Raw genomic sequence first — 26,350 nt, 5'->3', positions numbered from 1 at the left:
TCTGAGCAAGTGAGAGCCACTGTTGAGTCTGAGAGTTATGAATGTTGGGGCAAGAGGCTAAGCCATGAACACGCAGAACCCCATCTCTGTAATTTGAAATGAATTAGGAAACAGTAGCCAAAACCAGTTTCTATATAACTAGAATCTTTGATTTTGATTTTGATTTTTCACAGATTTTTTAAAGTAATTATGAGAATACTCCTTATTTTATAACTATCAAAAAATACAAGCACAAGACTGTCCTATATTTAGTATCTATCTCTACACAACCACAGTTACTTATTTAATTTTTTAATTTCATTTTGGGTAAACTATCTAGAGATGATCCATCTGTGATCAATATTTCCGATGAAATGTCAAAGACTGCCTTGTGGAGGAACCTTCTGATGACTGCCGATAACTCAAAAGATAAGGAGTCAAGCTTTCCTTCTAAAAGGTTTGAATTCCAAAGTAATGTGAATTTATACTGATCCCAGTCATTTTATGACATAAGAATCCGTTAGGAAAAGAATAGTATTGGTTTCCATTGAATTTAGGTCTAATATATTTCAGAAACTTCTTTTAAAAGTAGGTGGAAATTGTAATGGGCACATCTGTTGGTTTGTTTTTCAACATCTCCCTTTCAAATTAAAAGCTCACTCCAAAACCATGACAGGGGGGAGAAACAGTGCTATAAATGAGTCCTGATGCATGGCATTTTTGGACATTCATTTGGCCTACTCTTTTGCAGTAAGATTCCATTATATTCCCTCATCACCCACTTTCCAGGACCCTCTTAGATGTCTGACCACATTTTGCACTCCCCCATTGTCCTTTCTGAAACCTCATATGCACATGCAATGGTGATTTCGTATTTAGTGTATTTCCAGGTCCCTATTCCAACCCCCTGAAAATCTTCCCTAACTTCCTTATTCTGAAACTTTCAGCTCCAGAAAGTTCTATGCATTCTTATTTCTCTGTATACAGACATTACAAACAACTCCCATAGTTGCTAAGTTTTAAATGCATGCTGGGGGAAGAGTGTGTCCTTAAATATAAGGAGTCATCACAGGATTTCCATTGAATTTTCCAGAATTTATAAATAAGAGTTCAAACCATCCAGTCTTCTTAGATGCTGATCTGAAGAAAGATCTCTATGTTATGCTAATAGCTCTTCTTATTAAAGAGTGATTGAGGGATTGGGGACAGTGTTTAATTATTAACTTCTTTTATTTTCATGACCTTAAATTAACTTTTTCTACTTAATTTTTATATTACATTTTTGTCATAAGCTCCCCTTCCTAATCACTCTAGAAGCTGATTCCCCAAAGGTAAGACCCCCTCCCTCAAACCTATTCCTTGGTTGTATTTCCTTATGTTAAATGGTGTCTTCTAGAAACTTGGTCAGCCTATGTTCTCTGTGTGAGTTTTGGGGAGGCAAAAGGCATGGAGAGTCTTGGGCTTAGATCCAGTATTGGACTGAGTGTTTATGATGTTCCTATAACTACTCAGCTCTTTAAGAAGGTTTGAAGCTTGAGTGAACTTTTTTCTCCACATGACTTATACAAATGCATCATATATAAATCAACAAATCTCACAGAACTGTATTAGTAATGACATCAAATTTCTATATTGGAAAAAAGAAAATTTTATTCTTTGAATTAAGAAATTGCAAAGCTGGGAGCTTCCATTTATGCACCACATGCTTCCAAACCTGTAAGCTTTATCTGGCTTCATGAGAAATGTTTGGAAACATGGGCTCGGAAAAGATGCTACATTAGACTTACAGAATATCTCTTACTGCTGGTTTTTGTCACCCCAAAATGGCATGCCGCTTCCGTGTCATCTCTATCCCAAAAAGACAAACAGTGGATGTGCAGAGTCTTCATCCCAGAAAGCTGGGGATTAGTCATCTCTCTCTCTCTCTTTCTCTCCTCCCCCCCCCACCCCACAACTACCTCTAACACACCAGAGGTTAATATAATTTACACAGTCAGCTCCCTCAAAGACTTCTGATTGATGTTTTCTGTCTTTAACATGGCTTTAAAATCTTCATGCATTTCTTTGCTTGGCTCAAGCAGAAGTAATATCTTATTCTAAAACATGCTCTATCGTCCTTTCCCAAAGATCCCCGCTACAGTCTGATAGACTCATCCTCACAGTAACTCTGTTTTGGTAGAAGTCTTGGAAGAAAATCAGAGTTATGAGAAGGGTAATTGCTCAAACGCATTGGAGTATGTGCTTGTGGACTCTTTCACGTTAAAAATATGGCATTTCTCTGATTTTTTTTTTTTTTTTAAACGGGAACTCCAGGTTTATGAGCTCAAAATAAAATGCCAGCCATGGGAATATGTGGAAAATTTGAGGCAACCGAACTTACAGATTACTTTTCTTCCTGCACTAAATGGATCCAGAGTACAAACACTTTCTCTGTTTTTCTTGGGTTCAAGCAAAAAATTTTATGTCATGGTATTTTAGCTACTCCTTAAAGTAAAGGCAAGTGAAGCTTTTCATCAGAAAAACCTAGCTGTTTTAAAACAACTTAATGGGCTTTAATCAGGTCCAGTTTTAATTAGGACCATCCTTTAGATTTTGATATAACCACTTGTTTCTTATTCTTTGAACATATGTTACCACTAACACAAGATTCAAACTATTGTGAATGGAAGTTTACCCTTAGATGTGATAAAATCTGTAGCTTTTCATGTGAAAATATCTCTTGGTTCATGGCTAATGTCTTTTATCTTCATAACAGTAGAAACTGGCAGAAACAGTGTGGCTTCCAGAAATCCTAAAACCACCCATACCAATGACAATACCCTCCCAAAGCCATTGCTTTCTCATGGTGTGTCTGTCGAAGGCATTGAAGTGTGATGACCAGGAACTCTAAAAATTCTGTGACTGCTAGAGTATCTGTTGGCAAACAAAGCAAACAAACAAAAAAACCAAAGACCTAGAGACCAAGGTTACCGGAGTCTGTATCTCTTGAGACCTGAGCTGGCTTCCTGGCAGTTTTTGACATCCCCCCGCTCCCCCCACCACGTTCTTCATCCTGTCTCTTGTTATGGGTCCTGCATATGCCTATCAGAGTATCAGAGAAGCCTAGATATTTTTCCTTAGTGGAGTTTGGAAGAGCAGTTGTATTTTCTCCATCATTTCATTCACTTCTCATTGCTAAAAATGTTTTATCCAGTCTGACTGAAAGAAGGATCTAAGAAATTAATTGCAAATTTGACCACATCAGTAGGATGTCTAATGTGATCCTTGTTCAACAGTGCAATGCATACATGTGACAAGCTTCTCTGTGGCTTATTGAATTGGATCGGCAAAAATAGGTCTCATTAAAACCACATTGCATCAGAATAGGTGAGCAACTGCTATGCTTTATAAAAATGACACCCAAGATTGACATTTCTTGGGAAGGTAGCCGGCAACTTTGGGAAAAACAGCACTTGATTTTGCCCTGGTGGCAGAGGTTAACCTTCTCTGCTCCCCTCTGGCTACCCACTCCCACCACCTTCTTATATCCCGGATTCTCCTTCTTTGCCCTGATTTCCCAGGCCTATGCCCTCTCATGACTGGTAAATGTTGTTCATAACAAATATTTTGGAGTGTTCGAAACATAACAGTTTCATAGATCGCTTGGCAGCATGAAGGTAGCAGGTCATGTTCTGCTCTCTCCTGAAGTATTATTTCCTTCTATTTTAAATTATAACTCCTCAAAGGGTGGGGCGCTGTCTCATCTACCTTGTATCCCTTGGTCTTTGCGGGGTACCTAGTATTTAATAGATAGGTAATATATGTCTATTGCAGTCAATATCATAGATATGATACATATTTAATAAGTATAAGTAATATGTTTATTACAGTGAAAATTTAGAATTGATTGGAATCCTGAAAAATGAATGTAACAAGGAATAAAGAGAGTAATAGCCATACAGTAAGAAGATACTTTCAGGTCAATAGTATTTTTCATAGACGTCCTGGTTAAAAAATTTCTGCTTCGTAGTTTGTTGAAATCTAATCTGATACCCAAACCACTGGTTTTAAAGAGGGGAGAAAACCCCTCGATCATTTCACTGGTTATTGTTCTGTAACCAAACAACCAGTACGACCAAAGCAGGACATCGGGAGGAAGCACACCTGTGAATTAAGTCAACATTCTGAATCTTTTCTCACTGCTCGGTGACTAATAGTGCCATTGGGAATGTGCCGGTCTCTAAAAAGGTGACGGAGCAGAGCATCATGCACACAGGAACCGGGCCTGTGTCGAGAGACCTGCATGTCTCCGTCCCTGCCATCTCCTACAGAGACGATCTTTTATTCTAGCTTCCTTATAACTGAGAATACCAGCCTCAGAATTCTGGCATTCGAGCTACAGGAGAATTTAGGGACCATATAGTCCAAAACTAATTTACAGATGAGGAAACCAAGTCCCAGAGAGATTAAATAACGAGTCCAAGGTCCCACAGCTGATCCTTGGCTTCCGGGAACTGAACGTAACCTTCCAGTTTCCCGTCCAGGCTTCCTCCACTGCCCCGGCGCCGCCCTTTTCCGCTGGCTTTGTGTGGGAGCCAGGTAAAGCCCAAGAAAAAGTTAATTTGGAAAGTAGGGTAGCAGACACTTGTCATATGAAATGCACTTAAAGTAGAAGAAAGTGAGTCATGCAGATAGGGTAGTTAAAAATACAGAGTTAAGGCTCTCAACACATCATGTGCATGCTGTCATCTCTTCTTGGGGAAGAAGGAAAGGAAAGGGAGAAAAGTTGCTTTGCTCTGACCTGTAAGTAGTGTGTGCTGAGAAGTGTGGCAGGCGTACACGTGGGTGCCGAAGCCACCCGCTCACACCAGCTCTCAGCGCTGGTGGCCTGTCACACATGGCAGAAGCTCCGGCACTTCTTACCTGATGGTGCCGGGTGGCGGTGACAACTGAGAAGGGCTGTTTCTAGCTTGAACTGGAGGAAAAACAATTTTAAAAAACACACGCATAGAATGTGTCTGAGTTATTGACCACCAAGAAAGCTGCGCAGGAGGCCGCGTAGAGAAAAAAAAAAAAAGAAGAAGGTTTTCACTGTCACTTTATTACTTTGAGAAGAGTTGTAAAACTGAGGGTTTCCCCACCACCAACTAGTTCATAGATTTATATTAAGGGACAAAGTTACCGGTAAAAGCGGGTGGGCTCTTCCGGCTCAGAGCCCCAGGTGACAGGGAGGGACACAGGGGGGCCGCAGGTGTGGGGGGCTCTGCCCTGTGCTGGGAGTCACCGGGGAGTGAGAGCTTCGGCCCCTCTGGAAGCATGTATTTATTCCTGCTGGGAACTTTCCGCTTGTGAACACATTATTCAAATTTTCCACGAAAACTGTCAACACAAGAGCAGGAAAAGTGTTCATTGGATAAATATCGGAAAAAAGCATAGACAGAAATTGTAGAATCTTATTACCAGCTTGCCCAGCCCATAAAGTTCATTGGAGAACAGACAAGACAGAAGTCACTTGGGAATGAGTTGGTTCTGGAAGGAATGAGGTGAGGGCCAGGACGAGGGCTGGTCTGCACAGGTGTTTGGAGGGCGGTGTGTGGGGCTGAGCACATCCCCTAGACCAGCGGAGATGTCTCTGTCCTGCTGACCACAACACGGTGCTCACCAAAGATCAGGATCCAGTGTGTGCACAAAGGACGAGCCCCTCGCAGTGAGCCCCGAGATACCTCCCGTGGCATCTCGTGGTGTCATCGGGTTCAGTGCTTTCTTGAGATGGGGGCAGCACCGGCATTTTCAGCAACCATCAGTAACTCCTTTGGCCAAATGGGGACGATGGTATCAATCTTGCATGCTTTTGGAACTGTTTTAAAATGTCTGGTTTTTGTTTTTTAGTTCTTATTTTTTGAATGTCCCCCTTTCTGCAGTTCTTGGTTTCTACCTCACTGAGGGCAGAGGATTTTAATTGTTGCTATCTATCTACGCTTCGCAGCATGAAAGAGCCATGCTAAGGGCCCATGTGGTGCTTTGGGGTTGATGGGTTTTGTGTCTGAGCAAGCAGATCTCACACAGTAGCCGTGCGGGATGGCAGTAATAAATTTCTCCTTTTCTCCCCCCACCCCGCCCCCATAGCACTGAAAGCCGAAAAGAGAAGAAAGCTGACTCAGGGAAAGGTGTTGACAGGGAGACTTGTCTATGACTTGATCTTCAATTTATTTTTTACGTATATATGAGAAGAGTGCCACAATTATTAATAAAACTGCTTTGATCATGTATTGTAAATTCTGTCTCTCATCCCAAATCCACCTTCATACTGTAAGTAGTGCAATACTTGTTTCATTTCTGTGTTTAAACTTCTGAACAGTGAGACACCCTTGTGAGCATATACAATAGCTAATGCAAGAATCTGTGTTCCTTTCTGTATGTTAGACATTTGTAAACACTGGATTCTCATGGTTAGTTTTATGAGAGCAATAGCTTTCTTAAAGAGATGTCACATTTACCTAGTTTGTATTTTCCTACTTTAGTGACCTGAAGCTACCTGATAATTTCATTCAGAAGAATTTTGAAAGGTAGTCTTACTCCTTTTTATTTTTTATAGCTTAGCATTAGTGACTTATTTCAAAAGACCCAAATCGAAAAGTTAGTTTAGAAGCATTTTTTAATAATTGTATTTATGCATTTCCTTGATTTATTATGATACATTTAATACTTAAGAGTTTATATGTAACTAAAACTTAAAGTCATTTGGAAAAAATATATAGAAACCTGTTCACAACTTGTTTAGAAGAATCAGAAACTAATGCAGAGTCAAGTAGTGTTTGCTTAACAATTCAAGTTGTGATTACACCATCAAACACTAGGCTTGTAGGAAATGCTTCAGGAAAACTTTGTAAGTTTTGTGAGATTTTCAATATAAACCTTTATCAGAAATATGACGTTAAATTTCTCTCCCGTTAAAAACAAATGTTTTCCAAATAAACCTATTCTACACACACCCGTGGAAGGCCACATGGTGAGTCCTTGTACATGAAATTTCACTCCTGTATAGTTATTCATTCTGCTGCTAAAGGTCACGTACTGCTTAATGCTGCTTCTGAATCATGTTCTACTGTTAGACTGACAGGTCTCCAACTATATTTTTCTCTTCTGCAAAGCTCTTTTCCACTTTTTAATTGAATGCATGTTGTAGAAAAATAGTCTTTTCAATGAATATTTCAGATTCTGTTTGAGAAGGTTCTGTAGGTGTTTCAGTCCATATGAAAGAATCCATTTTTACTAAGCTTGCACAAGAGGAAGGAAAGTTAAAAATTGTTGAGCATTACTAAAAATACATATTTCATTTCATTTTAGATAGTGTGAAGTTAATAAAGATGGAATCTTGTAGTGCTCTTATTTCCTAGGAATGACCAGTGATCATCAATCTTATGATCTGCAGTGTCCAATTTTACGATAATTCAGAGCCCCGTGGCTTTTCCAAACTATTAATTACATATTTTCTGTATAAGTGCACATGAAAGGTGAAAAAAAAATCCTCTTGTGATCAAGCTTATGAGGGAAACAAAAAAACCCAACAAAGCCTCCATAAGACTCAACATTTTGATATTTCTGAAAACTCCCTTCACAATCTTTTAAGGAGCCCTTTCTTTCATGGAATGTAAACCTAAAAACTATAAGAATAATTTGCAGTTAATACAGTCTGTGTTTATAAATGCCAAGGAAAATACAGAAACTTTCCATTCCAAGTGTGTCAACTTTGTGTGTTTTATAATACAGATACCATATTGTAAACATTCCCATTGTTGTATGATTTAGACTAGCTGTACATGCCAGTCAGTCCCAAAAGCAGCCTCCTGGTGTTTTAATATATTAATAACTGTTCTGTTACAAATGATCATAGTGAGTTAAAATCTTCACATGATCACTTATTTGAATAAGCAATCATACCCAATGAAATTCTGTATTTCTGAGTATTTTTATAGTCATTTTGTTCTTGTGTGAATTTTAATGCTATCTCTATGTTAATCCTAATATTTTGAAATCATATAAAATATAAGGAAAAAATGTAGTGTTATATATTTCCTCCTAATTTCAGATTCCTGGTCAAAATTACTGAATATCTTGAATGTAATTTATTGCAAAGTTCAAGTAATGTGTAAATGTGACTAGGATATTGTGTTTTTCACAACTAAGAAATGTTATGTGGAAATAAATATTTATCCTAATTAATTTCCTTGCACATTTTAAATTGTGATGCAAAGTGTCTTGTCTTTTTTCTCCTTAGTGTTAATCAGTAAATCAATGTAGAACATTTTGACTGAACATATTTGAATTTAAACACCCCTGCTAAGAAAATTTGGTGTTGTAGACATTTCAAGAGTATTCAGACAATTTGGACTTTATGAAAAGAATATTATGGAAACTATAGTAGGATATATCTCTTCATTTTTCCAGAAAGCAGTGACTTGGGTGCAAATGGCATTGCTCCCAAGACTAGTAAAATCTTCCAAGGTCATTAGTAGGATTTTCCATAAGTAGAACTCCTTAGACTTCTGTTTTCAGCCCCACCCGACCCCCCACCCACCATGGGAAAAGCATTTCCTAAAATTTCTCTCCTCCCTTTTTGTTACTATGGGTCACATGGGACCATTATTCTTTTGTAGCCATCTGGCAGTATGTTGTGGAGATAATTACATTCAGAACTCTAATGTACAGGTTAATATTTTTCTTTTGACTCGTGAGTTTACTTTATAATTCCTACCATTTAACAGCCTTTGATATTGGGAAGTTTTTTCCTAAATTTAATCTGAATATCTCCTTCGTATAGTTTAAATCCACAGCTTAATAGAAACCCTCCACTGACAATTCACAAGCCACTTGTATTTCAACACTATCCCTGGATCTTTCAGGATTTTTCTTGGCTCTTAAAAGTGTGGCTCATTCTTTCTTTTTTTTTTTTTTTCTATCTGCAGTACTCTACCTCTATTCTTTTTTAACTTTAGCTGTTCACTCCTGGTCATTTGACTATTTTACGATTATGTCAAGAATGCAACCCAAATGTAATAATAAGTATCTTGTATATTCATTCATTGAAATGAAATGAGATTTACAAGCACTTGAAAATTTGATGAGAGTAATTTGGATATGATGGTTCTCTAAATATCTGTTTGGAAAGGCTACTTGCAATCAGTTCCCTTGAAGAAGCCCCATATTCAAGGATTACTGGTAATACTTGATTTTCCAGATCTCCTGGGGTGTTTTCCTCAGAAAGCTGCAGTTTACTGATACAACCGTCACTCCGCTTCAGTTCTATTGGTGTATGGGCCACTACTTTTCAAGCTGGAACGTTGAAAATAGAACTGTGGTCCTTGCTTTTAAGGTCCTTGCTTCTGAGGCTAAGTAGACACATAGCTGTAACACAATGTGATTTGTCCTGAGTTGGCTGTATAATGAAAGCAGGGCGGAGTTTGAGGAAAATGTTATATAAGAGGTAGCCTGTGAATTAGGATGGAAATGGGGAAGGAAACCTACTCCAAGAGCTGCAAAGATTCTCAAACACATGCCAGTATTGAAATAAAAAAGTAAAGATACATGGTGTAACCGGAGCCTGACATATTTGACGTATGGCATGTTTGGAACCACGGAAACAGCCCAGTGTGGTGGAGTGTTAGGAGAGCAGTGAAGACCTGTAAGAAAAGGTAGAAATACAAGTCGATCACAGTATAAATGATGTTAAATTCTATATTAAGATATTTGAACTTTATCCATTAAAAGTTTTGAGTAATGGAGAGGCATGAATTTTTGGAAAGAGTAGTCTAGCAGCACAGTGGAGAGTATAGTGGGGAAAAAGTGGAATCATTTCCTTGGGGATCCTGTACCAGGATGACTCTGAGGCTCAAACCAAACTCTCTGTGAGTGGTCTATAAACTTTTATTGTGATTGAAACCAAATAGGCTTAAGCATGCTCCTTAGGTACTTAAGTAACTCCAGACACAATAGCTTTATTATAAATCATTTCGTGTAGAACAAGATGGATAGATAGATGATAGATAGATAGATAGATATAGGTATATATAGGTATATAAATGATATGTTTTGGGTTGTATTTGAAAAAAAAATGTTCTGAAAAGCATGGTATCAACAGTAACCCGAGACTATTAAAGAAATCTAAGTGTAGTATAAAATTCAGCCAATGGAAGCACATATGAACCCAGAAACCACCTTCCCCTACCCAACTTTTCACCCTATTCATCTCATCGTTCTTACCACAGACTTAGCTTTATGTCTAGGTACTCTTGCCTTCTGCTGTGTGTAGTGATAGATTTCTGCCCTGTGACTTATTTCTTCCATTTGTTTATATGCTTCTTAAAGATAGAAATAGTGTTTTATCCCTTCTTTGTAATTCTCCAGAGCCTAGGGCTCGGCTCTTTACCCAGCTGGGAGAGGCTGTGGACAGAACCTTACGTAAAATAGATCACAAGATCCTGCTGTTCAGGTTATTAAGAATGATGAAAGATCCAAAAAGGATTCTCACTGGCATGTCAGCATGGAAAGAGAAGCAGATGTTGATTGAGCACCTTCATGTGCCCATCATCTGGAGGTAGATGCAGACACCTAAGGTTGGGACCTGAGCATACTATGGAGTCATCAATGGAGTCATCAAACCAGGATAAAAAGCTAAAGCTGTGAATAGGGGGAGGGAAAGGGAGAGAGGAACGTACCGAGCATGGATACGATGCCGGCAGAGTATATACACAAATCTTCACAGCAATGGCACAATTCTGTGAAGTAGGTGCTTTTGTACTTCTTTCAAATTAAGAAACTGAGGCTCAAAGAGGCTAAGTAACGTTCTTTAAAATGTTTCTTACTATGAGTGGAGATGCTGATTCTAACCCACGTCCCCCTTATCTAGGGTGCAGTGCACTGAGTCTCCAACAGGAGGCGAAGTGTGACTGGCGTCCTCCTTAACAGGCTCCTCATTCTGGGTCACGCAACCAGAATCAAGTTACGATGAATAATATTTCTTCCCAGGATGTTACATTTTCTTTGTGACTCATATTTCTGTGATCAAGATTGGAAACCCGACTTAGCCAAGGAAATACTTTGCTCACAAGTCACAAGTATCCTGACTTTGGATAGGAGAGACTTCATGAAATAATCAGGGTTTTGGTCATTTGATGGGTCACTCTTCTCACCAAATACGTGTTTTAAATAATCTGACAAACTTGGTACATATTGTTCAGATGAAAGATTATGAACTTAATTGAGTTGGTTGAAATTTAAAGTCTGTAACACCAGAAAAGATACTCCTCTTGCTTTAGCAGTAAGGAAATGACCTTTTTATTAATTCAAATTCTCAAGTACAAATGTTAATATTGTCACGGAAAGGTGACATACAGAAAGATGATAAGTTTCTACTGAGCACCTTCTGATGGGCTCTGAGCTTTTCTGATGGGCAGTGACGTTATGCTTTATTACTCATGTTCATCTCTCATTCTCAATCACCTGGATCCCTCAGTCATCCTGAATACACACGTCAGATCATTCAGGATGTACGTAAGAAGGTTCTTGGACACTGCTGGAAGAACTGTCGCAAAATTGGCAGAACAAAATTCTCTTACTCTATGAAAAAAGCCATCCTGGTGTTTTGGTATGTTTTTCATTTAGAACTTACTGAATCTTAAGTATTGTACAAATCTAGTTTTATAAATTGGAATTCTCACATCAACTTAAGAGCAAAATGCCATGTAGTAGAACTGATAGCTTCGGTGACCACCTTGTGAATAAGAACGAAAAGACCCAGAATGACACACAGCCTGATGTGATCATTGATCTTTATGGTGGTGGCTTTGAGTCATTAAGGATGCACTGAATTATGTTCTATGCCTTCTATTTAAGGAAACATGGAGGTATGGAATTATTTTTAGCAAGATTTCCAACAAAAATGTTCAAAAATAATTTTTAAAGTGATTTTCTAAAAACCTTGAGCAAAACTTAAACTCTGTATCCACAGAAGAGATGTGACCATCGCTCCTTTGGCGTGTGCTCGCCCCAGTCACGGTGCGCCCCACAGGTTGTGTCTGATAGGAATCTTAGCGTCCCTGTGCTTGCTGAAGCTGCAGCTGTCAATGGCAGGCAAGTCTGCACATCTTAGTGCCAGGATTAGTCCCTGTGTGTTTCCAGCTTAGCCTCAGACTAAGTTTCTCTCAAAGTTGTTAATGTCTTTACCTTCCTTTTCCAATCAGCCAATTACAAACTCTTATTGGAGAGTAAAACGTGTCCTGTGAGGGTTGAATGAAATCTACTTTAACTTCAATCACATCATTACCATTTGTAACCCTCATTATGTGAAAAATATGTGCTAGGATTTTTTTTACCACCTCTGGGCTCCAGAGAAAATAACATATTTAGAAACTAAAGGAACAGTGAATTGCATGGTTTTGATATTGTACAACTATTGTACAATACAGATATTATGCGATGGTCTTAATATCTGTGTAGTATCCGATGTGCAATATCCACTATTGTCCAATGGTCATACTGATATCTGTGAAATATCTGCTATTGGGCAATATCTGCTATTGTTAACATCTGATATTGCCAAATGGTTTTAATATCTGTACAGCATCTGATATTGCACACTATCTGGTTCCAATTAAAATAAAAGAAGAATTTCTATTTAATTTGCTCTTATGACTATTAATTCGGTCCAGGTTGTGAACATATGATCTATGACTACTTTCCTGGATATAGAACTCTGCAAAGATCGGTCCAGTTACTTACAATGACTGAACTCTATTAAGAAATAGAATTATGGGGGTGCCTGGGTGGCTCAGTCATTAAGCGTCTGCCTTCGGCTCAGGTCATGATCCCAGGGTCCTGGGATCGAGCACCGCATCGGGCTCCCTGCTCCGCGGAAAGCCTACTTCTCCCTCTCCCACTCCCCCTGCTTGTGCTCTCTCTCTCGCTGTGTCTCTCTCTGTCAAATAAATAAATAAAATCTTTAAAAAAAAAAAAAAAGAAATAGAATTATGACAAGAGCCCTACAGGTTTGCAGGTCAATTTATAGCTCTAATGGATGAGTGGGATTTGGGATGTAAGGTGAAGCTACTCAGTGGCATGCTCCCAAAGTACAATCGAAGCTGAATTTCACAACCCTCTGTCCATTCCTATGCATGACTCACCAGTCTTATGTTGTAATTGATAGTTTTTTTCCATTTTTCCTATTTTTAGATTTTTATGCTGGAGCTCACTCTGAGATAACTTTTTCCAATAAATGGTCTGAAGCTAAGTTCGAGTTCATAAAATCAATTTTTTAAAAAATTAGGCCATTTTGCCAACGATTGAAAAAAAAAATCCCGTTTCCTCAATTATCCGCTAGACTAAACTCAGCATCTGAAATCTATGCTTCCATTAATATAGATATGCCAGCCAAAAATAGTCAAACACTTAAGTAACTGACTTTTTTCCTTAACTTACACTGAGATGATATTGTTGATGTTATTTGTTCTTATAACATGAGCCTCATCACAGTTTCCTGGAATAAAATTATAAATTATGTATTACATCAAAAATAAAAACTATTTGGGTCTTTCAAAAGCTATGTATGTGTGTGATAGCAAATTGTGTATGTATTACATAAAAACCCTACAAACTGCTTAATTTAACACATTTTTATGTATCTTTTTTTTTTTTTTTTTTTTTTTTTTACAAAAGCTGAACTCTCTCCATGTTTACAAGGCAGTCTGGGATAACAAGCAAAATAAACAAGAGCCTTTCTGGATAAGCGTGTCCATATGCCAATGTGGTTTAGGTCTCATTCAAGACACAAAACGCACTACCTCTGAAAAAATGCGGGAACGTTTATTAAATGACCAGGAGAAATTCCACAGTATGTAGAATGGGAATAACAATACATAACTTTGTAGTTTATTTTCGATTTTTAAAAACAAGTCCAAGGACATTAAAATATCCTTTTCATTAAGATGCTCCACGAAATGAACTAAGAAAAACTGATGCAAGGACAAATTCAAGTTCGAATTTGTGATACAAATCTCTTCGTCTTTTAGCAGGGCGAGCTGATGTGTTCACATCTCCGTTCCAAGCTGCCCCTTGCCCTGGGAGACACCAGTAGTTTTAAGGCACGTTTACAGCGCCTCCCCACCGCTGTGGGTTTGTAGGACCTATAGCCAGGAGCTCACACCTGGGGGCCTCGCACTGTTGGCAGATTCCCTCTCTTTTCTTTGGAGTCTGTTCAACTGCTGTGGTTTTACTCAGAAGTCAGTGCTTTGCAGAGATGATTTCCTGAGACTGTTTGAATAGTCTTTCTCAGAAAACCGTGCCAGTCTGCCTGTGAGCAGCTGTTCTCTAAGAGAAGATGCCTGGTCAGGTCATCGTGCTCGGACGTGGGTTCCCAGCCAGGCCTATTAGCTTCCTTCCCTCCCCTCCCCTTTCCCTTCTTACCCCTGCCTCAGTGACATCACTGCCCGCATCTTGCCATCCCTTTAAAGAAGAGAACGAGATTTGGACTGGTCCAGTTAGAAAAGAATATAATGCTTCCCTGGGAACCTATGCAAAGCTCCCATAAAAACAATTCATATTTGTTGTTTCAGCAACGGATGTGGAAATGATTTTAAATAATAAACAAAACCAGACGGAATAATTCAAACTTCAGTAAGGTAATAATCTGTTGCGAAGACAGAAGTCCCTACTTAGGGTTACAGACGTGAAATTTGGGAACAAAGGTAACCTTGAATTTCTTGATTTGAGTGTACTTTTTAAGATCATCATCTGAACAGTGCAGTTTTGAGATAGAACAAAAATGGCTTTTAATAAGGTCGGGCATGCTGTTTTGAGGCGCTAGGGTAAAGAGAAGCACTGTTTTATGAAGTGGCTCATGTGGGTATATATATGCTGGTGTGCTGTGCTGCTGGCGATTCCGTGGTCCTCGTCTGTATACCACTGCAGGGAAAGACAAAGGTCAGAAGTAGGAAGTCAGCTGTCTTCTTTTTTAAAAAAATAATTCAAATAAGCTCTCATGAGCATACATAGAATTAAAACATTGTTTTAGGGGGTATATATATATATATATTCTAATGAAACTATCCAAATCCACTTTCAGATTTGACTCAAAGGACACTTAGAACCACATCATGCACAGGAGAGAATGTTTATCCCATTAAGTACCCTAGTTTTAATTAAGTGTTATCAAGTGTCAGATTTCTCCTACTCTCTGGAAGAGAAACTGTATTAAAATAAATTTTTTAAAAGCACTTTTTCCTAATATATGTTACCAAGGAACTAGAAAAATCTATTCCAATATTTCATATATATGTTTAACATGAGGTCAAAAGGCAAATGTATTATTTGCAAACACTTTGATTTTTCACTAGAATTTTCTATCTGTATGCCTGACATTTATGAAAGAGTTGATGGCCTGAGGCAAAAATTTATCAACGCATCCCACATTAAACAAGTGGGAAATCACTACCAGGCAAACATATATTATGGAGACATAAACTTTTAAAAAATTGCCTAATTGAAGTATCATATCTTTTCTTTGAGTAGTAGAAAAAGAAACCTCAAGCTCTTATAAGAATCTGACCCCAAAAGACATATACCAGGTTTTTTGGTTTTTTTTTTTTTTTTGGTATCAAATAACTGCCCCACTCTGATTCAGAGAGTGAAGAGCAAAGTGAGTGTGTGTGTGTGTGTGTGTGTGTGTGTGTGTGTGTGTGGAGAGTGAGGAAAAGCAGGTTTTCTAGCTAATAGAGGCAAGAAAGCATTTTATACAAAAATATTTAGTGCAACACACACATGGGCATACATATAAAAATACAAACATACATTTATATGTGTTATATATACACACACACAAAAACCATCTTTTTTTCTTTTTTCTTCTTGAACTGAAAAGATCTAGAGCAGAAAATGAATCTGACTTACTACCTAGAAACAGCCTACGTATAGGCAACAACAGCTCTAGCCATTTCCAACTCTATAAAACAAGCCTAATTGTTTATTGCCTGTGGTCGTTCAACAAAAGATAACGTTGCATTTGCAAAAACTGAAGCATGCCGATTATTAATGACCCACTGTTGTGAGGATGGCTAGTAATACATACTAGACAGAAATGGATTTTCATATTGGAGCTGAGCTATTATCATGCTGGTTTCACTTTAGAATTACTCTGCCACACATTTACTGAGTAAGTGATTACTTTTGAATCCAAATAGGGAGAGACTGAACGACCACATGGGTAGGAGAGCACTGTTTTGACTCTCCCAAGATATGCAATATTGTGCTTCTCAACCTCCAAGTCTCTAATAGTTTTGAACATTACTCTGTCTATGGCTTAAGGCTATCACTTCCAACTTCTCACTGAACAAATAAAAACCCTTTTAGTTCTGTCCCTGTCTCCCGGGACTGTTTGAGGAGAAGGAGCCAGGAGAGGGGGAAACCAAGACCCCACCAGCAAGTTCTCCCCTTTTGCACCAAGTTTTGCTATACCATTGCTTGGAAATCCACTCCAGCATCCACCAGGGCTTTGGAGATCTGAGCTGACTGCTGAAAGTGAACGTTATCTGCAAGGAGAGAAAGGAAACACAAAGTAACTAATAGCCGCTCCTTTTCTGAGAGGAAGAGTGGGAAAGGCACAAGAAGAAAGGGACTATTTGAAGTTCTAGGACTTAGCATCCCATTTAGCCCAAGACAAGTGAGTTGTGGAAAGCAACACTGTTTTATTGAAGTAAATGTAACAGTCTTGCCCCTCATGCTTTTGTTTTGTCAGTAGTGAAATTGCAAACCTGTCTGTGATACTAAAAAGTCTAATTAACTGAAACTCACCATCTGCTGTTCCATGAATAAGGAGGTACTCAACTTGTTTAAAATTTTCAGCTCTGCTCATGACTGTTGAATTCTGGAATTGGGAAAAAGAATGTCATTATTCAAAAAAAGATCTGCCATAAACTGATTTTTCACTTCAGTTTACAAAATAAAATGTTTTCAGCTGGGGCCCCCTTTGATACAAAATATAGCAAACCGATATTTAAGCAAATGCTGTCTCCATGCATGGCAGAATGCACAGCATGCCCTGTGCCTGGGAGACAGGACTGGAAAGGGAGGATGCCACATCTTCCTTGCACATGCAGGCGGAGGGCACCTGCCACCAGGGCTGCACGCGAAGCCCCTTGAGTCCCAGATCCCAGATTGGCTGTGTCCTATGCATTAGCACAGGGCAGAGTCTCATATTAGCAATGTATGTTCCATGGGCTTATGCTGTAGTTCAGCCAAAAAGTGTATTGCCATGGCAACCGTGTGTCACATGGTGCCATACATGCTACATTTCAAAGAGCCTGTACATAGCATTTGCAACTAAACATACTCTGCAATATGTCATATGAACTTTGGTCCACATTGCTAGGCAATGAATGAGAAGCAAGTATTACCTCTTTTGGAGCAGATGTTTAAAACCTAGGCAAATGTAACATATGGGAGGGGAAGGGGGTGCAAAAGATCAAGCATGGCCTTAGAAAATCAGTGGGTTGTTGTTGTCTGCCTCATTCTGTATCAGGGAAAATCCTGCTCTTGGATCAAGCCATTCCCAAATCAGCCAGAGAAACGGGGCAAAAAATGGGGAGGTAAGCTTTTTGAAGACCGACCTCAGTGAGGCAGGACTTCTAGAATGGGGATGGGGCCTTGGATGAGAAATCCTTTGAAAGCACAGAACTGGCCATCTGATCTTGATTTGGGGACGTTTACAAAGTTGGGATGAAGGCAAAAGTGTCACAGAGGCATCATAGTGCCTTTGGGAGGGGGCGAGCTGGACTCCGCTTCTCTTGTCTCCTTATGGGTTGGGGAGAGGGAGGGCCAGTGGTTTCCCTATAGGTTTAAAAATCATCCAGCTATTCCTTCAGCACCTTGGTAAATCAAAGTCAACTTTATGAATGCCAAGTTTATGTATTTTACAGATTTCTTTGTAGCTAACACCAGCTCCGTATTTTTTGATGGGAACCCTGATGGTCTGTCAGGAAGGGGATAGGGCTAAGGTGTTGGATTTGGATTCTAGCCCCAGCTTTGACATCAGTGAGCTGTGCGCCTGGAGACATGCCGCACTCTGAGTCTCGTCTTCTGTAAAATGGGCATATTTGTAGGAAGCACTGCTCTATTTAATCCTGCCAACATTCCTCTGAGATAAGTCTACAGTGATCCTGCTTTCTCCATGGAGACCCCAAGACGCAGAAATGAGCAACTCGCACTAGGTTCCATCTGTATGTCGGAGTGTCGGAGCTGGACACAAAGTCTGACGGCAGAACCTCTTTTTCTTCCTATGCTGCCTGAGGCCACTAAAATTCCAAGCTGCTCATGATGTGGTCTTCCCGCAAAGGAACAGTGAGAAATAAGTTAACTGTCCCGGAATTTGTACCGCGCAAGCACCCTGGGTAGCCCTCCCGCCACGGGCTTCCCGTGCCTTCTCGGACTGAACTAATCAAGAGAGCCGGTCTGCCGGGCCCTGTGAGATTTGGAAGGCGTGTTTTCTGACCGTGCAGCTGCCGCAGAGCCCAATGTAGCAGCAGAACCCTAAGCAATCGCTGCTCTCCGGAGAGGAAAGGGTCAAAATCAGTCTCCCTAAAGGAGGGTAGGATTCAGAGCTTGAGCTGCCAGACGCTGGGGCTCCCGCACCGCTGCGAACATCCATAATGTGAGCCGCAGGCCCCAGCGCTCCCTGTCAGCGCACCGCCCACCCCCCTCATCCTTGTGGCCAGAAAGCTCACAGCCTTGCCCAGCCACTGCCACTCGCTCGGCCTCGGTCCTCCCCACACCGAACCTAGCGCTCTGCTCCCCCAACACACGCAACTGCCGCACGGGGGACCTGACCCACGCAGGCAGCTCTGTCACTTCGCCTCACCTCCAGAAGCCCCACCGGCCTTCCTGGCTTGGCAGCTTGAACAGCAAAAGCTGCTCCTACAACCTCCACGAGCCATAAAACTGAGAAATGTCATTGAAACATAGAGTAATAGTTAGGAGACATATAAATACGCAGGACAGTTAGCAAGGAATGTGATAACTACTGGAGTTTGGACCAAAACAGTTTCTGGCTGCCTTTTTTTTTTCTTAAATGGAGTGAATACAGGCTGAAAGAAGACAATTTTTATAAACAAGTAAAACCCTGAGCCTAAGATAAATGTTGTGATGTACACACTGTAGCTGTGATGAACTAGACATGGTGAGAAATGCAACATACTGAGAAAAAGACGAAAACTGTGATAAAAGTGTCATGATGCAAATTGTTTTACATTAACAATATTACACTACAAAGAAAGAAAGACAAATACTTTAATGCAGCACGAGAAAAATAAAACAAAAGCCTCCCCTGCAACGGTGAGCTAGGTGTGCCCTTTCCATGCACGCTTCCCCCTGCTCCCTGGGAGAAGTCTCCAGAGGGGCCTCCCGGCTCAAGGTGGACCGGCGGACCCGCAGCCTGGAGGCACACACCCGCTCCCAGGCTCCCAGGCGGCAGAGAGCATCCCCCCCACCGGCCCCCAAAGATGCAGCCGTGGCACCCTGCCTCTGGCACCACCCATCATTCCCTACTGGACCAAGAATCCTGGCTTCTCCATCAAGAGAGACCCTTGGCGGTCCACCGTGCGGAAGGCCACCCCCAAAGCCGGAGAAAGAGATGCACGCGTTAACTGAAGATGTGGTTAATAATCGGAGATAATACCATCGTGCTATTTTAACCCCCTAAAATAGGATAATCCCCATTTGCCTATCGATGGAAACAGAAATAGAAAAGGAAATGGATGACTAAGTTAGAAGCCGAATAGTCTATCACCAGCTACTAAAAAGGAAGCTCGGAGTGATAAATGGGCAAGGATGCAATGGTGTGCTGTTGGCAACCTCCCGAGGCTAGAAACTTCCGGAGAGCCCCGCTGTCAGCAACAGTCTGGCAAAACGAAGTGGGAAGGATTGGTCCAGTGGCAGTGCCGATTCCACAGCATCTCTGTGAGGAGCTTTTCCTTCAAGCCCTAAGAAGAACCATCTGTAGCTGCTTGTTGGATCATGCTGGTTCCTCAGTTACCTTCCAGCAAATAAATCTTTGTATTTTTGAAATAAAGAGAGAGCTGATAAGAGCGGCAAAGGACTGTAAGAAACAGAAGTTCTAACAATTTTTAAGCCACCCCTTGTGCCATCGAGGAACCAGAAGGACAACTGGCTTCCTGAGGACGATGATGGCGGCAGGTGCCATGTTTTGAAAGCCTCCCTCCGGGCAGGCACAGGTGTCCCATTTAAGCCTTTTGGTAACCCCGTGAGGTAGGCTTGATGATCCCCATTATCCAGATGAGGAAACTGAGGTTCAGAGAGCTTAACGAACCTCTCCGAGCTCACGCTGCTAGTAAATGGTGGAAACCAAATTTGAGTAGAGGTCTAACTCCAAAGTCCGTTCCCCTTAACCTTACGTCCTAGTGTTCCTCACATCCCAGCCAACCACTAACTCATCACCATTTCCAGGCTTTTGTGGAGAGGGCAAATGGCCACTGGTCTAATGGACAACCCAGCACATCAGTGATACATCACGGCTGCACTGATTTCCTCTATGCATTGTCCTGCTTGCAACCCAAAGCTCATAAATAGCATTAAGTAATGCTATTCGGGGAGGCACCATTAATGCTACAGAAAACAGAGGCCAGAGAACATTTTTAAGAAAAAATTATTTCGACCCACTATATCGGATGTTTTACTTGTTTACATCTATCAAACAACTGTATCCGTGAGATGCCAAAGAAGAGAGCCCGTCAACCCGACAGGGGGCTCTACCTCAGTCCTCACCAAGCAACACTGGCTTCTTTAAAGATCACACAGCAGTCAACATTTTATCAGCACTCAACAAACAAGTTAAGGTTTGGCTTAAATCTGAAGGTCTCTCTCCCTTTGGCATATTCTGGGATAATAGAACAAATGTCAAATCAGTACAAGATGGCATATTTACAAAATTGCACCCTGTTTTGCATAACCTAACGATGCAGCAGTTCTTAAGGATTGAACATTTCAAATCTGCTAGCAGAAGACTGCCAAATCTATGACTGTTTCCTACACTTGCCAAAAGCCTATCAAATTTTGAGCAAAATGCAAAATAAATCTCCTCTACAAGTTAAATCAGTCCCTTCTGTGTGTTCCAGGCTGGCCTCTTCCCTTGGCAACAAGGCTCAGGACTTGGGCCCCATTTCTCTTGCCCTTGATCTTCTGCTTCTCTGCGGATTCATAAATTCATTCCCACCCCAGTCTCTGTCCTGCCTTCTAGGCCACCATTTGGCCTGCTCTTCCCACAGCCCTGCTTCCATGTTATCCGTCGGTTCATCCAACCTGCTTCACAAATCCCCCGAAAACCAGCTGTACCTGCTACTCATATGTGGTTGTGCTCTGCCTCGCTCCTCTCTGCAACCCACGGGGAGCGTCTCTGCTCTCCCTCTTTATCTCCTAAGTCTTTCTTTATTGGCTTCACGCAAGTGCCCCTCCCTCGCCTACCCCTCAGCATCTACATGTTATGTAACATTTTTGTGCCTCAGTTTCAGTGTCAATAAAATGAAGATAATTAGAACACTTATCTCAGAGAATCTGAGGGAGAACTGAACCTAATAAACCATCTAAAGAGCTTAGGATGTGTCTGCCCGTAGAAGCAAGCACTTAACGAATAAATGAAAAAAATGAATGAAGTAAATGAAACTGGATTCTCCGCCCCCTCAGTTGAGAGGAGCTGGGGGTGTGTGTGTGGGGGGGAGGTGAAACCCTAATTTCTTGGCCACTTCTCTTCCCTGCCCTACATGCTCCGAAGGTACACAATCCCTGGAGCCTGTCACAATTAGGGAACCACTTCTCTTTCCATACATAGGGGGCACTCTGTCATATTTGAGTTCATGCTCTATTACCTACTCTCCTTTATTTCTCTTTGATAATTTTGTGTTCATGTCTTTGCTCACCAACAAGGTAATAAACTTTTGAACAATTAAAATACCAGGCACTTTGCATGGGTGAGTGAAAGTTCACCATTATGTTAATTTTTTAAATAGGTTTAACTAAAAGACCTGTGATTGACCATATGAAAGACCACTTGTCAATGTTAGTGAGCAACACACTCCTCAAGGTGTGGTTGCAGTTGCTATTTGCTTTTTGCTATTGGGGTGAGGGTTTTCTCATTGCCTATCTGATTCCTTTGCTCAAATCTGCCGCCATTTTGGTCTGCTGTGGACTGAGACTCACTGCAGAAAAGATGTTTCCATACTGCCTTTTAGAGTGCTCCTGCCTTGCCACTTGGCAGCAGGTGGGTGACTATCTACGAAGAGTCCCATGGGATCACTGCTCATGTCCCTGCATTGGGTCTGAGCCTTAGTCCAGGGTCTGCTAATCTATACGGCGGCTTTGTAAGAATAGGAAAAGGCATTCCTTCTGGTTGGATGCAGCCCCAGAGGTTCATGTCTTGGTGAATGAAGCGTGGACTAGTTTTCAGCAGTGCACAAGCTGAACAACTATACATGGCATCCCTACCTGTTCCATTTGTGTGTACGTATGGTTTCTGGAATTTCCTTTCCGAAATCATAAGTAGGACCTTTATTTCATAAAATGTGCTTCTCTTGGTGATGTGGGTTTCTCGAAATTCTTCCAAATCTGGATCATCAATGACCTAATAACGAATCTTTTTTCTCATGCATTTTTTTAAATTCAAGATCGTCTTCTCTTATAAAGGCTATAATCCTGGCTTCTCTACTGATGATTCATTAGCTGCAAATGTAGACAAAGATCAGGGCCTTGCTTATTCCACGCTTTGGTCCTTCGTGACCCGGATGTCCTGCGGAGAGTCAGTGGGCCAGAGGAAATGGGAATCGTTTTCAAAATATTTCCTTCTGACCCACAGATAGGCACCGGGTACCGAAAGCCTCTAAGGAATCGTCTTCTTTGTCTTTTCCAAAAGGGTGGGAGGAGGGAGGGAGGGAGAGAAGGAGAGAGAGAAATAAAAACAACCTGGGAAAGCAAAGTAAAAGATGGGGTCCAGAGGGGCAGCTGGGGCCTCGAGGAAAATAGAATCTTTGAATGTATTCTTGCCAGAGACAAAAGCACAGGCTTATTTAAAAAACAAAGGAGGGCAGCTTTATTCTAAAGCCTGCTGTGCACCAAATATAGGCATTGAGATTCAGCTCTCCACACTCTGAGGAAGCAACTTACCAGGGTGGAAACAATTCAGTGAGCGGTCGCCTCCCTTTCCCTACACACCTTAACTCTCGCCCGCCCAAATCATTCCTCCGAGTAACACGTTGGGAACCTTTAGCTCCCTGGTACTGGCAGTTTTAATGTGTCCATTGCCAGCACTGAATTTTGTGCCAAGAAAACTCGACTCCTGGCGTGGAAGGATTAAACAGTCCTCGGGGACCATCTGTGCAGTGAAGTGCAAGAGTGACTTGGTGCACTCAGTGTGCGCCTGTTGCCGTTGGCAGGGCGAAGTGACTTCTATTTACATGACTACCTCCCGCGGCGAACACCTAAGGGGAGAGACGAACGTGGCCACCTCAGGGCCGGTTGGGATGGGGAAGTGGGGCATCGATGTGGGCATGACGAGCCGCTGGGAGAATCTGGAAAAAGATGCAGGATGAAAGGGTAGATTAGAACGAGTCATCCTATAAAGGGGAGGGCCAGCTGAAGAGGAAAGACCCTGTTGGCTGTCGGCTGGCGTTCACGGAGAGCAGTAGGGCAGGTGCCGTGGACTTCCCTAGGTGTCGGGGTTTGGACTTGACCCTGTGCCTCTAGGTTCAAGGACCTTTCAGAATGGGATTTTAAAAATGAACTTTTGACTTAACATCCCCCGGGTTCTAGAGTCAGGGTTGGGGTCCTGGACTGTAAGTACATCCCTGTTTCAGGAGTTTTAGTACTTGGAATATTTGAGAAAGCCCTTCAGCAACTCGGCAAATACGGCATGCCACCGGAGGGATGGCTTTCAAAGGTCAGCATCCTGGTCAGGTTAGGGACAAGAAAATTCCAGATGTAAAATGAGCGAAGTGATGGAGACAGGCAATTTTTACAACAGTGTTTCCCTTCAAAAATTCTTAAATCAGGAAAGGTTTTAAGGTTTATACTTCATACTGGGTCATCTAAAGAATATAGTGTTGAGTAGAGATGTGAACAGTTAATAATATTGCAGAGAAGAAATGGGTGTACAAAATAACCATGAGTTCAAGATAGAGAAACTGAAGATTAAGAGATATACAAGAAAATGTCATGAGAGTCAAAAGGGGATGCTAGTCTGCCGTGAGAGCAGTACAAATTTCCTACTAAGTGGTGATATAGGGGAAATGACATTCCAAGCAAAAGGCACAGAAGACAAGGGCATAAAAGGGAAAGGCCCAGAAATATTCAGAGAACAGTGGCTATTACAAGCGAACTGGACCATTGTAAGAAGGATGTTAAACACCTGGTTAAAGAATGAGGGCTGGACTCAGTTGAGTCACACGAAAGATCCGTGAAAGTGTTGTATGTGGGGCTGTGGGGATTCATCTCATGCCCCGTTGTGGTAAAGACAGGAGCAGAGAAAGACAAGCTAAGGGGACACCAACCGGGTTATTATTAGAAAAGCAGGGCGCCTGGGTGGCTCAGTTGGTTAAGCGACTGCCTTTGGCTCAGGTCATGATCCTGGAGTCCCGGGATCGAGTCCCGCATCGGGCTCCCTGCTCGGCAGGGAGTCTGCTTCTCCCTCTGACCCTCCCGACCCTCCCCCCTCTCATGCTCTCTCTCTCTCAGTCTCTCTCTCAAATAAATAAATAAAATCTTTAAAAAAAAAAAAAGCAGATAGTCACGTGACAGCAGCAATGTCACGACTGACGAAGAAGGGAAAGGATGTTTAAGGCAGCTTATTGGATGTGGAGGAGAAAGAATGGGAAGAATTGAGTCCCCAGAGTATTATGGGGGACAACTGGCAGAAATGGGGACAACCTGATTACAGGACTGCTTGGTAGTGGAAGATGATCAGTGCATCTCACTGGACAGGCTGTCGCTTTTCCATCTTGACTGGAAAACACACACGCAGGCGCCGACTTAGCCACATACTCCTCCCTGCACCCCCTCCACCTAAGCCTTCCTAAATAAAGCTGACATAAAACGAAACTGTGTATCCTTACGTTGCAAAACTAGAAACTTCATTTGAGTTTTACTGGGTTTTGATCACATGGCTTCAGAATCTATAGGAATGGTGGCATCTTATAAAAATGTACACATACTGCTCGGAGCGATGCATTCTTATGAAGCCCATGGAGCGAGAGTTGTGGCCCCGATGAGAAAGTGTGTTAACTTATTCTTGGTTTTGTGTTCCTTGCTTTTTGATTCATTGTCCTGAAAAGCGTTTTGAATTTCCTCTGCAAAATGACTGACCTTGTCATCGGCAAGTTCTGGGGTTTTCAACAAACAGGGCAGATCGACTCAGGAAAGTTCTGGAAGGGCCCGAGTGCTACAAAGGTCTCTAGGGGTGAGGCTAGCACTCCCGGCTACATCAGTGTGGCACCAGAGAGAGTGCTCTGGCTCGGCCACACTAGGACACGTGGCTGCCAATGGTGGTGGCTTCCAGGCCGTATTCCAGAAGCTGTAGCCTGTCTGAGAGCAACCTTCCATGTGTCCCCCCATCAGCCAACCCTGCGGCGAACACCTAAGGCTATGCAGTCAGTGTGGCTTCCAGGGCTCTTCAGGGCACTGCCCAACCGTACTCTTCACCTGCTTTACTCCAATCTTGTTTGGGCAAACTGTACCTAGCTGGCTACGAATAGGAAAGTTATAGGCTTGTACATACATCTTCATTATAATACCAGAGACATTTTAATATACAGCTCAAGGTTTAGAGAGTCTTCTGGGCTTTAAAGGAATATGTCGAATTTGACATGTTTTCTAAATGAAATTTTTATAATTAAAGTAATTATCTGGTGTTGCTTTGTATTTCCAAATGAATGCATATTGTGACCTATGTAGCATACGATAAAGACTGTAATTAATGCAGAATATAGTAGGGGAAGCTAGTGGAGTATCTCTAAACCACCTGTGTTATTTCTTTTTAACAAGAATTTTGTTGGAAATAAAAAATATATATTTTCTAGAATAGATACACGTAAAAATGTTCTTAAACAACTTATAAATAGGTTATAAAATGGATCTAGTTTCTCATCGCTTACCCTGTAATGGTCAAGGTTGTCTTCTGGAGTTGGGAGACCCATGTAACGTTCTGTATACACTGAGTCTGCGACGAAAAAAACATTTAAAAATAGTTAATTCATACAATAAACTTTTCTTTTTCTTATTGGGTTACTTTATGTGCTTTCATATGTCGTAACTTGTGCGTGGGTCTGTAGCATCCCCCTCAGGAGTGTCTCTT

The 26,350-nt window shown here is 41.4% G+C and overlaps 2 protein-coding genes across 6 annotated transcripts in view; one reads left to right on the top strand and one right to left on the bottom strand.

Annotated features, from left to right (window-relative positions):
- SLC4A10 (solute carrier family 4 member 10) overlaps nucleotides 1-8,184 on the top strand; it is a 283,508-nt gene extending 275,324 nt beyond the window's left edge. For all 4 annotated transcript variants that reach the window (XM_081814312.1, XM_081814314.1, XM_081814313.1 and 1 more), the window contains 3 exons: nucleotides 320-436; nucleotides 1,272-1,310; nucleotides 6,085-8,184. In XM_081814312.1, the coding sequence (XP_081670438.1) occupies nucleotides 320-436; nucleotides 1,272-1,284 (130 nt within the window). In that variant the 3' untranslated portion in view covers nucleotides 1,285-1,310; nucleotides 6,085-8,184. The remainder of the gene's footprint in view (nucleotides 1-319; nucleotides 437-1,271; nucleotides 1,311-6,084) is intronic.
- A 5,610-nt stretch (nucleotides 8,185-13,794) lies between these two features.
- The window catches only part of DPP4 (dipeptidyl peptidase 4), an 80,322-nt gene continuing 67,766 nt past the window's right edge, over nucleotides 13,795-26,350 (bottom strand). For both annotated transcript variants that reach the window (XM_081814315.1, XM_081814316.1), the window contains 4 exons: nucleotides 26,151-26,215; nucleotides 16,798-16,870; nucleotides 16,462-16,535; nucleotides 13,795-14,913 (listed from right to left, as the gene is read on the bottom strand). In XM_081814315.1, coding sequence (XP_081670441.1) covers nucleotides 14,812-14,913; nucleotides 16,462-16,535; nucleotides 16,798-16,870; nucleotides 26,151-26,215 — 314 coding nt within the window. In that variant the 3' untranslated portion in view covers nucleotides 13,795-14,811. The remainder of the gene's footprint in view (nucleotides 14,914-16,461; nucleotides 16,536-16,797; nucleotides 16,871-26,150; nucleotides 26,216-26,350) is intronic.

The sequence above is a fragment of the Leptonychotes weddellii genome, chromosome 3 (assembly GCF_054177405.1).
Source record: "Leptonychotes weddellii isolate Sample4059 chromosome 3, ASM5417740v2, whole genome shotgun sequence".
NCBI classification, from domain to species: domain Eukaryota; kingdom Metazoa; phylum Chordata; class Mammalia; order Carnivora; family Phocidae; genus Leptonychotes; species Leptonychotes weddellii.
Note: the sequence above shows the minus strand (reverse complement) of the source record. Positions and strands in the feature narration are given on the sequence as shown.